The sequence below is a fragment of the Puma concolor genome, chromosome D1 (assembly GCF_028749965.1).
Source record: "Puma concolor isolate L17-30 chromosome D1, mPumCon1.1.hap2, whole genome shotgun sequence".
Lineage (NCBI taxonomy): Eukaryota > Metazoa > Chordata > Mammalia > Carnivora > Felidae > Puma > Puma concolor.
Window position 1 is genome coordinate 41,362,967 of NC_141676.1, and position 13,878 is coordinate 41,376,844.

General features: G+C 37.5%; 1 protein-coding gene across 5 annotated transcripts in view; it reads left to right on the top strand.

The window, feature by feature from the left end:
- UEVLD (UEV and lactate/malate dehyrogenase domains) overlaps positions 1 to 13,878 on the top strand; it is a 59,207-nt gene that overhangs the window by 22,439 nt on the left and 22,890 nt on the right. For all 5 annotated transcript variants that reach the window (XM_025928460.2, XM_086677834.1, XM_086677833.1 and 2 more), the window contains exons 5-7: positions 2,195 to 2,330; positions 3,774 to 3,892; positions 7,472 to 7,574. In XM_025928460.2, the coding sequence (XP_025784245.2) occupies positions 2,195 to 2,330; positions 3,774 to 3,892; positions 7,472 to 7,574 (358 nt within the window). The remainder of the gene's footprint in view (positions 1 to 2,194; positions 2,331 to 3,773; positions 3,893 to 7,471; positions 7,575 to 13,878) is intronic.

A 13,878-nucleotide genomic window follows, 5' to 3' on the forward strand; every position in this document is an offset into this window, starting at 1 on the left:
AAAAATACAAGAAGGGATGAACACCAAGTGGTTGGTAGTGGAGTTTAGGTGCAGGAACATTGACCTTTTACTTTATGAATTTGTACATCATTTGCATTATGTGGTGATTTTATTTAATAGGATTGCCAGTTTAATGTGATGAATAGGGCATAATAAAAATTTATCCATTGGGGGGACAAAAATGATATCTTAATGTTTAGTTGTTTGATTATTTGAGAAATTAAAGTATTTTTCATATATTGATCACTTATGTTGCTTTAAAAAAAATTTTTTTTTAATGTTTGTTTATTTTTGAGAGAGAGTCAGAGTGTGAGTGGCAGAGGGGCAGAGAGAGAGGGAGACACAGAATCTGAAGCAGGTTCCGAGCTCCAGGCCATCAGCACAGAGCCCAATACAGGGCTCGAACTAATGAACCGTGAGATCATGACCTGAGCCAGAGTCAGATGCACAACCGACTGAGCCACCCAGGCGCCCCTAGGTTCCTTCTTTTTTTAATTGTTTATCGCCTTCAGCCATTTTTACCCTTCTTTCCGCACCCCCCCCCCCCCCCCCCCAGCTATCCTCAAACGATATTTTGACATCTGTTCCCTGTTGTGGGAGTTCATCTTTCCAGTTCCCTTTTTCTGGTGTTCATTGGCATCTCTTTTCATAGTTTTGTTTGTTTAATAAATACTTAGAGATAGCCCTATTAACCTAGTTGAGGTTGTATTTGATTTGAGTTCAGACACTATTGATTTCACTTTACTATTCTGAGCCTCTTTATTATGAGCTAAAACTAGTCTTTTTTTTTTTTTAAGCTAAAACTAGTCTTAAATTGCCCTATTTAAAAGTACTGCAGTAACTTTAAGTTCCTCACGTAGTTGGAATTATAATTATGTGATAGAATTACATAGAATTTTGGAGCTGGAAGGAATCTAGAGGCTGTCTAGGCCAAAGATTGCAGATGTTTTCCCCAAAAAATTCAGAGTTTTGTTGAACAGAAAAGTGGGTTTGTTTTGCTCTTAATACGAATTTGAATGCCTGTATGTACACTCCAGTTTGTCTCAATAACCATCTCCCCAAATGTTCTTAAACTTGCCAGCTTCCCACATTATGTTATCTGCTTGGTCTTCAGAGGTGTTTGAGCTTTTGATCCTAATAGCTTCATCCTCTTAATATATAAGTAATGAATCTCTCAGACTTCGGGAAATTAAATCCTTTTCAAAATAAGCAAACTGCTAAATATTTTCAATACTAATAAATATTTTATACTCACAGCATATGTTTGCATGCATTTGTTTCTCATGATAGCCACTTGGGATTTATTATTCATATTTTTTTTTAAATTTTTTTTTCAACGTTTATTTATTTTTGGGACAGAGAGAGACAGAGCATGAACGGGGGAGGGGCAGAGAGAGAGGGAGACACAGAATCGGAAACAGGCTCCAGAGCCTGACGCGGGGCTCGAACTCCCGGACCGCGAGATCGTGACCTGGCTGAAGTCGGACGCTTAACCGACTGCGCCACCCAGGCGCCCCAATATTATTCATATTATATTGCTGATAACCCTGAAGCTCAGAGAGGTTAAGTGAATTTCACTAAGGTTGCTTAATAAATTAAAAGAAACAGTACTGGATTAGATAATATTTTATCAGTGTCACTTTTCTGATTTGATAATGCTTACATAGGAGAATGTCTGTTTTGTTTTTTCTTTTAGGAAATACATACTAAAGTATTTAGGGGTGAAAAGGTATCAGATCTACAATTTATTCTCAGTTTGTTCAGAAAAATATGTAGAGGGACACAGACTGAGAAAATATATGTGTTAAAATGTTAACATTTGAGTGACCTGGGTGAAGAGTATTATGAAAATTCTTTGTACTATTTTTGTGACTTTTCTGTAAGTCCGCAATAATTTCAAAATAAAAAGTTCAAAAAAAGACTGTTCCTGAATATAGGTACTCTGCTAGTAAGCATAGTCATGCTATTTTCCCATCTTTTGGAGAGCTGGATTAGCATTTCTCTAGTTTTCAGGTAAAAGAATTAAGTAACTTTTCAGTTAAAAGTATCATCGAATTTGTATGATAATTTTCAAAAAATAAGAGCATAATGCAAAACTTTCTTTGGGTTAACTCTTTAACAATGCATAGGTTAATAAGGTGGTATTCTTGAGCAAAATCTTTGCATCACTTTTCCCTTTGTGTGTATTCTGCAGCCTAAGTCTGTCATTGTTGGACTAATTAAAGAAATGATTGCCAAGTTTCAAGAGGAACTTCCCCTGTATTCTCTACCGTCGTCTGATGAGGCACGGCAGGTAGACTTGCTAGCCTATATTGCAAAAATCACTGAAGGTTTGTATTTTTGTTAATCAGAGAGTTATGAGTTTACAATTTCTAATATCCTTTACTCTCTGCTCCTTGCTTTCTTTTTCTTTAAAAAAAAAATACTTATTTTGGAGCATCTGGGTGGCTCAGTCGGTTGAACGTCTGACTTCGGCTCAGGTGGTGATCTCGCGGTTGGTGGGTTCGAGCCCCACGTCAGGCTCTGTGCTGACGGCTCAGAGCCTGGAGCCTGCTTTGGATTCTGTGTCTTCCTTCTCTCTCTGTCCCTCCCCCACTCACGCTCTGTCTCTCTCTTAAAAATAAATAAACATTTAAAAAAATTTTTTTTAAATATTTATTTCGAGAGAGAGAGAAAGCTTGAGCAAGGGAGGGGCAGAGAGAGAGAGAGAGAGAGAGAGAGAGAGAGGGAGAGAGAGAGAGAATCTCAAGCAGGCTCCATGCTGTCAGCCCAAAGCCTGACATGGGGCTCGATCCCATGAACCATGACAACATGACCTGAGCCAAAATCAAGAATCTGACTCTAAACCCACTGAGCCATCCAGGCGCCCGCTGCTACTAGATTTCTATAAGTAAATATATTCATGTAGCTATGTATATCTGTGTTGAATCAAAAATTTCTACACATTTATCAGTGTGTTACCGTATAGTTCCAGTGAATATGGTTTCTTAAAATGTAAAAGAATTACCCTTATACTGACAGATAAAATAATTTGTGTTTTGTTCCAAATCATTTGATATATATTAATGATCCCAAACTTTTTCATTATATTTTTATGTGGCTTTTTGCCTCATTCAATATATCGGACCAGAAAATCTATGATTCTCAGTGTTTCTCATTGAACAAAAAGCAAAATCCATGCTTGTAAACTTCAGTAAGGCGTTAAACATTTTTGCATTGTAGACCAGAGCAGTAAGAATCAGAATGTTTTTCAGAATTCTGGAAATCCTAGTTTTTAGTCTTATATAATATTTTTTTAAATGTTTGGAAAGGTTTTTTCTTTTTCTTTTTTTTAAAATTTTTTTTTTCAACGTTTTTTATTTATTTTGGGGACAGAGAGAGACAGAGCATGAACGGGGGAGGGGCAGAGAGAGAGGGAGACACAGAATCGGAAACAGGCTCCAGGCTCTGAGCCATCAGCCCAGAGCCCGACTCGGGGCTTTAACCCACCGACCGCGAGATCGTGACCTGGCTGAAGTCGGACGCTTAACCGACTGCGCCACCCAGGCGCCCCAGGTTTTTCCTTTTTAAGGAGGTAGCCTCTATTTAATATAACATTTAATGAGATTCCTGTCTTGCATTTCATTTGTTCAAGTATTTTTGAGTGCTTCTTACAGACTAGCACCATGTTTTCTGTCCAAGTTATTGAAGGTTGGTGTATTTTTTTTTTTGATGCTAAAAAAGATTTTTGATACTATTTTAAAATTCTCATAATAATCCACTTTTATTTCTAGGTGTCTCAGACATAAATTCAAAGAACTGGGCAAATCATGAGCATAAAACAGTCAATAAAATTACTGTGGTTGGAGGTGGAGAACTGGGAATTGCCTGCACATTAGCAATCTCAGCAAAGGTACGTAAGCACAGTGGTTATAAATCCATCTATCATATTGCTACACTTTTAAGCAGTGTGTGTTTAACATATAAGAAATAATGGCTTCATCTTGTCATGTGGGAAAACCTCACTTTGCCTTCAAATATATTTAGTAAGTTGGCAAAAAAAAAAAAAAGCTGAAAGCTCTCATCAGGGATATTGCTTCTTAATTAGTACTTAGTCACAGAATAGGCTTTAAAAAAGTGACTTGAACAATCGGCTCATCATCCTATCCAAGGGAAACCTCAACGTGACATTTATCCCACTTAGTCACAAATTCCTTTGTGTTTTCTGAGTCATGCCACTTTAATTAAACTCTTATTTAATATAATACTTAATTTTAGCTTTTTCTAAAATTAACAGTTTTTTCTTGAAGATTGCCTTTTCTGGTGTAATAACTCCACTTTCTCTTAGGATCGTAGTTTCTGAGTGGATATTTTACACTAGTTTGCAATTTGTTTATTTTTCCATCACTCCTTTTTACTAGATCTTTGATATATAAATTATTTGCAGAAAGGCTTACATTCCCTTCCAGAGAGGTTCAGAAGACGCTCCAGGGTCCCAGTATCGTGGTAACAGTGTGTCTGTCATTTCAAGATGTAGCCCACAGTAGAATAGCTGTCCCTCTCTGTTTATTTGGTAGCTGGAGTTTCATTTTTTCTTTTCTATTAAAATTTGATTGTTTGCCATCTAAATTCTTCCCTTCTTATTTCAGACTCACATATGTCTTGGAGATAGGTTCTACTTCAGCAAGTAATTAAAGTGTATCCAGGGAGCTAGAAAATTTTAAAAGCTGGCTGCACAGAATAACATATGCTAACTTTTGACTTCGTTTCATCTCCACCCTCCATGTGAATACACTATTCCCTCTTAATTGGAATTTGAATTTGAATTGTTTTCAGTTCTTTTGTTACTAAACAGAATGCTTCCATAAACATTGCCTTACAAGTTGCTTATTTTCTCCTCTGAATTTTCTTTTAGGTACACATAGTCTCAAAAACAGTACTAGTGAGTCAGGGCACGAATGGTCTTTGTGGGACTTAACTACATATTGCTAGATTGCGCTTCAGAAGGGCAGAACTAATTTATGCTGCTGATAACAGTGTGCACATCAACCTGATTTTTGACATTCCTAGCAGTACTGAGTTTTATCAATTTTATTTGGTTTTGGTAAGTACAAGAAGGTCCCTTAAAGTCATGTTCCTTCAGCTGTTAGAAGAGTCTATCAGTATTCCTTTGTCTGTAAGCTGTCTAAATGGAAGTTTTTTCCCATTTTTCTTTATAAACATTAATATTTGGATACAAGGTACAATATATAAAATATTATGATACAATAGTAGTCATAATAGTGTCGGTTGTGGTGGTAGCAGCGGTAACTAGCGTTTAACTGAATGCTTATTGAGTGCCAGGCACTCAGCTAGACACTTGACTTATTTTTACAACAGCCTTGTGGGTTAGATGTTATGGTTACTGCCAATTTACAAATGAAGGCAGAGGGAGATTATGCAGCTTGCCCAAAGTCACACTGTTAATAAATGGGGGCAGGATTTGAAGTGAAGCAGTCTTATTTATAGAGCCTGTATTCTAAATCTTTACTGTCAGCATGTGACTTTCAGACCAGCAGCATTGGCAACATCTGAGATCTTCTTAGAATTACATTATCTCAGGCCCCAGCTCAGACCTATGGAAGTAAATCTGCATAACAACCCCCCCCCCCCCCCCATGTCCATGTGCTGCACTGATCTACTGAATGCTGATCCCTTAAGGCTTGGGAAGTTCTTCTCTAAACCATTATGTTATACTGCTGTTGTTTACCATTATTGCAATAATGCCATATAATAATGCTGCTATAATAATATAACAATACCATTATTGCTGTTGTTGTTACTGATGGACATTTAAGTTGTGTCTTGTCTTTTGAAAACCTTATACGTGGGGTGTCTGGGTGGCTCAGTTGTTTAAGCGTCCAGCTTCAGCTTGGGTCATGATCTCACCATTCATGGGTTTGGGCCCCGTGTCAGGCTCTGGCTGACAGCTCAGAGCCTGGAGCCTGCTCAGATTCTGTGTCTCCTTCTCTCTCTGCCCCTCTTCTGCTTGCGCTCTGTCTCTCTTTCTCTCTCTCTCTCTCTCTCTCAAAAATAAATAAACATTAAAAAAAAAAAGAAAACCTTATACATAATGTATCCTTTTACACATGTACTAATAAACTTGTTGGATAATTTCTATAAATGAGATAGATGGATTAAACGAATTACTATGTTTTTAAATTCTGATAGAACTTGTCAAATTATCCTCCGTATCAATTATACCAGTTTATTCTCATACCCACAGTGTGTGAGGATGCCTGTTTTCCCCACACTTTTAATGTTTAACTTTTGGATCTTTGCATGTCTCATAAATGAAGATGGTAACTCATAGTTTTGTTTCTTTCTTTTTTTTTTTTTTTTACATTCGTCTTATGAGTGTGGCTGACAATAATGAAATTAGTAGGTACAGTTTAGAAAGGACTGCTCTCTGCCAGCTCTGTGTCACAAAATTAATCTTCATAACCCCATGAAGTAAGGCCAAGTTCAGTGACTTGCCCAGTGTGACAGAGCTAATGAGTCCTATTGCTTTTCTTTTGTCCTTTCTGCTTGATAGTCTGCTGGATCCCTGGGTACTCTTGCTTCTGCACTCTAATATAGGAAAGATCCTCAAACCGCTTACCACTTGAGAAAAAGACCTTTCACAAAGGTAACCTGATTCTGAGGAGTTTCTATGCCATCATTTACATGGTACCCAGGGAGCCATCGACAAGCATATGTAGTGTTTTCCTTTTCCTTCTTTCTTTTTTTTTTTTTTTTTAATATTATTTTTGGGAAGGCGCAAGTGTGGGAGGCACAGAGAGAGAGGGACAGAGGATCCGAAGTGGGCTCTGAGCTGACAGCAGCAAGCCCGATGTGAGGCTTGAATTCACGAACCACAAGATCATGACCTGAGCTGAAATTGGATGCTCAACTGACTGAGCCACCCAGGTGCTCCTGGACTGTTTTCCACAAGATTTCTGAGGAGAGTTCTACATGATAATAGGATTTTATTTTAGATATATGGCTATTATCCTTTTTTGTTTTTTTAAAGAGAAACTTGGCATTAGTATTGACTTTCATGCTAGAAATGAGGCGCTAAAATAGACCAAAAAATCACTCTTACGTACTTTCAGAATGGAAATTGTGACATCAAAATGAAAACATAAACTCAAGAATGACTGCAAATATATTGAGTGCACCAAGTCATCTTTATTACGCATTGTTCCATCAAAGGAAACCTGCCGTCTGTGACCTCTTAGTTAAGTCCTGCTAGATCCCAGTTTTCAGTCAAGCCTAAAGGATTACATTACTCAAGTTCATAGTAATTTCTTGCTTACAAGTCCCTTTTATTGCTGTCGTGTTATTTTTCCTTCATAAGAGAGCATTTTAGGCCCATGCATTCCCCTTTAGCTTCCTTCTAAATGAACTGAAATTGAGTAACTGGCTGTGTTTGTGTAATGCTGTATGTTCTTTTTGTTATTGTACTGTACAGGGCATTGCAGACAGACTGGTCCTCTTGGACCTCTCAGAAGAGACGAAAGGAGGAGTGATGGACCTTGACATCTTTAACCTGCCTAATGTGGAGATCAGCAAAGGTCTGGTTATTCTGCTTAATAGATCTTTGCCTCATTTGCTCTCATATTTGAGTCCTAGAATTGTTTTGGTATATATATTTTTTAGAACAGTTTTAAGTTCACAGCAACATTGAACAAAAAGTTTCCTGTATATCCCTTACCCCCACACATGGGAAGGCTCCCCTGTTATCAACGTCCCCCACCAGAATGGCACAATTGATAAGCCTACCTTGATACATCATTATCATCCCAAATCTGTAGTTTACATAAAGGTTCACTCTTGGTGTTGTGCTTTCTGTGGATATGGACAAATCTCTAATGACATGTATTTACCATTATAGTATTTTTCACTACCCCCAAAATCCTCTGTGCCTTGAGTCTTAGAATTTTAATGCTAAAAAGCACATTAAGGGGCGCCTGGGTGGCTCAGTCAGTTGAGGGCCCGACTCCGGCTCAGGTCATGATCTTGTGGTCCGTGAGTTCGAGCCCCACGTCGGGCTCTGTGCTGACAGCTCAGAGCCTGGAGCCTGCTTCGGATTCTGTTGTCTCCCTCTCTCTCTGCCCCTCTGCTCTTGTTCTGTCTCTCTCTATCAAAAATAAATAAACATTAAAAAGAAGTTTTAAAAAGCACATTAAGGTTCATCTAGTCAAAGCTCCTCATTTTACATATTGGGAAACTAAGATTCACATAAATGAAATGACTTACCCTAATTCATACAGAGATTGTAATTGATTAAATTAAAAAGAATTCAGATGAGCAAATAGCATTCTGATTGGTCAGAAGGATTTATTCTGTCTTTGTCTTATACTACAGTATAAATTTGTTTTCTTTGATTGCTTCCATTCTCATAATATATTGGTTAAGAGCACTGGATTTAGAGTTAGACAGATAGGAGTTTGCATCCTAGCTCTGCCACATTATAGTTCTGACATTTGTCAGGTTATATAACCTCTCAAAGTTCAGTTTTATCATCTGTAGAGTGAGAATAATACCTACCGCTTGGCATATGGCAAAGTGTTAAACCAACATTTTAAAAAAATTCACATCACTTTCACTAAAAATATATTGTTAAAATAAGTTTTAATAAGAACAAAAGGATTTTGTATCATTAATAAATAAATTTTTAAATGTTAGGAAAGTGTTTTATCTCATCTTTTTTATTTAAAAATTTATTTTAGGGGCGCCTGGGTGGCGCAGTCGGTTAAGTGTCCAACTTCAGCCAGGTCACAATCTCGCGGTCCGTGAGTTCGAGCCCCGCGTCAGGCTCTGGGCTGATGGCTCAGAGCCTGGAGCCTGTTTCCGATTCTGTGTGTCTCCCTCTCTCTCTGCCCCTCCCCCGTTCATGCTCTGTCTCTCTCTGTCCCAAAAATAAATAAACGTTGAAAAAAAAAATTTTTTTTTAATTTATTTTATAACATACATGATGTATTAGTGCAGACATATATGTAGGTAAATACCATATTTGGGGATGTGGGCTTAAAAAAAAATTTTTTTTAATGCTTATTTATTTTTGAGAGAGACAGAGACAGAATGCGAGTGGGTTGGGACAGAGAGAGAGGGAGACACAGAATCCGAAACAGGCTCCAGGCTCTGAGCTGTCAGCACAGAGCCCGACGTGGGGCTCGAACTCACGGACCACAAGATCATGACCTGAGCCGAAGTCGGACGCTCAACCGACTGAGCCACCCAGGTGCCCCAAAAATATTTTTTTACTAGAGATGCATGATCAAAAAATTTGGTAGACCAGGATATAGCCAAAGTCACATTGTAATATGTTATAATTGTTTGGCTTTCCTTGACAATATTAAAAAAAAAACAAGAAAACTCAAGATTGTGTCACAAGCCTGAATGTACTTAAGAACAACAGTGGGTGAGAAAAGTTGAAATTATACCTACAGGTTATAAAAATTGGGTGTATTAGTTGGAGTAAGCCTCTGGATCTCTGTAGGGTACAACGAGTTCATTTTCCTTCTCTGGAAAGAGTGCAGTATTTGCATTACTGATCCTTTTGTAGGCTTCATATAGAGGATCCCTTGGGGAGCTGGAAATTCTCTGTCATTTCCAAGTACTAAAGTTCTTAAGGGACCTCTTAACTCTTCCAAATCACTTCAGGAGACTTTAATACATGGACCCTAGAGGTTGTGAGGCCTTTTAGGACCTCACAATTGTTTCTTCCTGTGTGTCTCATTAACCATCAATTACAATTGTTTCACATAATTGAAAGGATAGAATCCTCGGAGGAGATGTATAGTGTGTGGTGTTTGCCACCAAGTAGGGAATGTCAAATGAGCCCACACCATCTTGGGGACAACTTTCACGTTCCCCTTGTTAATTTGGTTGTATATTCCTGATAACACTGAATTTAATCACTATTACATGAAGAATTTTAATTTTTTTTTTTCAACGTTTATTTATTTATTTTTTTTTTGGGACAGAGAGAGACAGAGCATGAATGGGGGAGGGGCAGAGAGAGAGGGAGACACAGAATCGGAAACAGGCTCCAGGCTCTGAGCCATCAGCCCAGAGCCCGACGCGGGGCTCGAACTCACGGACCGCAAGATCGTGACCTGGCTGAAGTCGGACGCTTAACCGACTGCGCCACCCAGGCGCCCCAAGAATTTTAAATATAATGTTAACTAACATCTCATAAATACATTCCATAATATGGAGAGAAGTATATGAATAATTTTGGGAAATTAAAGTCAATAGTTTGGAAATTTGAGGAATGCTCCATCATGGCAGGTATCGATGACTGCAACTGGCCATCCTAGAGTTGTGCTTTGGCTCCATTTGGACTTTTTCAAAATAGCTATTAAAACATTTGGAGGAGGAATACACATATATACAGGTGAGCATGCAAATACATATGCATATATACACAAACAGTTATGCTTGTATATGCGTAGACTAACTCTGGAGAAATACAAAAATTATTAAGAGTCGTTGCTTCAGGAGTCAGATGGCAAACTGTTCTGCACTTGTTTTAATATTTTTATTCCTTTATTTTTATTTTGTGCTGAAATACATATAATGTAAAATTTATCAATAGTGACATTTAGGGCATTCATAGTGTTCCACAGCCATTACCACTATCTAGTTCTAGAACATTTTCATCATCTCAAAAGGAAACCGTGTACACATTAAGCAATCACTCCCCATTTTCCCTCTCCCCAGGCTCTGGCAGCCGTCAGTCTGCTCTGTGGATTTGCCTATTCTAAATATTTCATATAAATGGAATCATACAATATGTGGCCTTTTGTATTTCGTTTCTTTCACTTAACATGATGTTTTCAAAATTCATCCACATTGTAGCATGTATCAGTACATCATTCTTTATATGGCTGAATAATACTCCATGGTATGGATGTACCACATTTTATTTGTCTGTTGTTGTCAGCCGTTGGACCTTTGGGCTGCATCTTTTTGCTGTTGTGAATAGGGCTGCAATGAAAGTTTATGTACAAGTTTTTGTTTGAATAACTGTTTTCACTTGTTTTAGGTATAACCCAGAAGTAGAACTGCTGGCTCATGGCAATTCTGTGTTTAAATTATTAGTGAATTAATAGTATGCTTTCAGGGGGCGCCTGGGTGGCGCAGTCGGTTAAGCGTCCGACTTCAGCCAGGTCACGATCTCGCGGTCCGTGAGTTCGAGCCCCGCATCGGGCTCTGGGCTGATGGCTCAGAGCCTGGAGCCTGTTTCCGATTCTGTGTCTCCCTCTCTCTCTGCCCCTCCCCCGTTCATGCTCTGTCTCTCTCTGTCCCAAAAATAAATAAACGTTGAAAAAAAAAAAAATTTAAAAAAAAAAAAAAAATAGTATGCTTTCAAAGATCTTTATTAACAGCACATGTAGATCTAAATAGCTCTATTTCTTTGAATAGCTTCATAATATTTTGTCAGATGGGTATCTATCTCCTGTTGGGAGATATTTAGTTTGTTTTTGTGGGGGTTTTTTGTGCTTACAAATAATAGTGAAGAGAACATTGTAATGCAAAAATTTTAGTGTACTTCTCTAACTAGCAGGATAAAGTAGAATTACTGGGTCAAAAGATACGTGTTTTTAAAATTTATATTGCTAAAATTGTTCCCCAAAAAGTTGTACCAGTTAATACTCTGGTCAACAGTATATAAGTACTCCTTTTTCCTTTCTCTTGATTACTTTTATCCTATATTAAATATAGCTGATTGGATCATTGTCCTATATTTTGATCATGGTCATTATGTTTATTATATTATCATGTTTACTATTATGTTTATCTGTTATCTCTTAATAATAATAGTTGCCATTTTTTAAGGAATCAGTAATATATGCTAGATACTTTACATATATTCACACACTGTTACTTTTCTTATTCATTTATTAAAAATTTTTTTTTAATGTTTATTTTTGAGACAGAGGGAGACAGAGCATGAGTGGGGGAGGGGCAGAGAAAGAGGGAGACACAGAATCTGAAACAGGCTCGAGGCTCTGAGCTGTCAGCCCAGAGCCCGATGTGAGGCTCGAACCCACGAACCGTGAGATCATGACCTGAGTCAAAGTCGGACGCTTAACTGACTGAGCCACCCAGGTGCCCCATTCTTACTTTATTTTATAAATGACTCAGAGAGATTGTGGCTTAGGACATGCAGTTAGTAAGAGGCTAAATTTAGGATTTCAATTGTAAGTTTGTTACCAGTTTCACATGATTCACTCCAGAAATAGTCTGTGTTTATACAAGCATAAATGTTTGTGTGTGTGGATATATGCATGCTTATGCATGGAGAAAAAAGTGTTCAGTAGTTGTAAATTTAAAAATAATGTGTTGTTGGGTCACCTGGGTGGCTCAGTTGGTTAAACATCTGACTCTTGATTTTAGCTGAGGTCATGATTTCACAGTTTGGTTTGTAGGATGAGATCAAGCCCCATGTTGGGCTCTGTGCTGACTGCATGGGGCCTGTTTGGGATTCTCTCTCTCTCTCTCTCTCTCTCTCTCTCTCTCTCTGCCCCTCCCCCACTCGTGCATGTGTGCATACTCTCTCAAAATAAAAAACATTTAAAAATAAATAAAAAATAAAGTGTTGTTGACTAAAGCATAATATGCTCAATAGCCAGTGGTTCGTAAAACATGGCTTGTGGGCTAATCTCTTATATCAGAACCACCTTAAAATTACAGATGCCTGGCGTCCACCCTAGGCTATGGATCCCGAATTTCTAGGAGTGGAGCCTGGGAATCTACATTTTAGATAAGTAGCTCAAGTAATTCTTATACTCATTAAAGTATTCTAAAAATTATAAATAGTGACATTATTGCAGATTGTGGAATCAGCACAGGGGACTACGACCAGCATTTAATAAAATTGAACTAGAACAATAGAAAATATCAGAGTAGTATTAAGGGTATTTTCTGTAATGTTTTTGCTTTGTATATATACATATGCATATATTATGTCTTGGGTTGCAATAGAAAACGTATTTCATAGCATGTCCATCTCATGGCATGGGTCACAATCAAATTTTTGAAATTCACTGTATTGAAGTAAAGAATCTTGACTGAAGCCCTTTTTTTTTTGCCTCCTTTCCCCCTTTACACTTACCTCAGATAAATACTTCTTCATTAGCCTCAACATGCCCTTCATACTTAACCTTGAGTCACCTTTTCTCTGGGAAACCTTCCAGAGTAATCCTAATGCCAAATCACTTATTACTCTTCATGATTTTAGTATTGATATTGAAATTTATGTTGTATCATTTTTTTCTCTTCCTGAGACATTTTATCAATAGATATACCTTTTATTTTTAAGAAAATCCTCCCTAAAGATAGAGATATGGCATAACATACTTAGTTCATGGCTTTAGTTTGCCACATATAGTAAATCTTAGAAAGTTTCAGTGTTATTTATATAGCTCCAAACCCAGACCACTGTGGCAGTAATTGTTAAAGGCACTCACTTGAACTGAGCAGTGATTTCCTACCTTATTTTTTAATAGGAGTATTCTTGTATAACATTAAAAAAAATATATTCAGACAGAATTCATCAGACAAAAATATCCCTTCCAGTCATTGACTGAAATAATGCCCAAAGCTACTGAGAAGTCATTCTTTGGTAGTCCCTCCCCTGCCAACATAGGAAGATTTTTAGTAGCTATCAACTTAACACAATTTCTAAATTAAGGGTCATCATCATTTCTAAAATTTTGTGTCCTAGAGAAAAATAATTTGAAAGGAACATATTTTTATGTAATTTTTATTACAGTTAGAATGGTTTAGCAATATACCAGAGAAATGAAAATATTTGTACTGTCTCCAGTATATTCAGACTGATAATACTAAGCTAGAATACTTCAG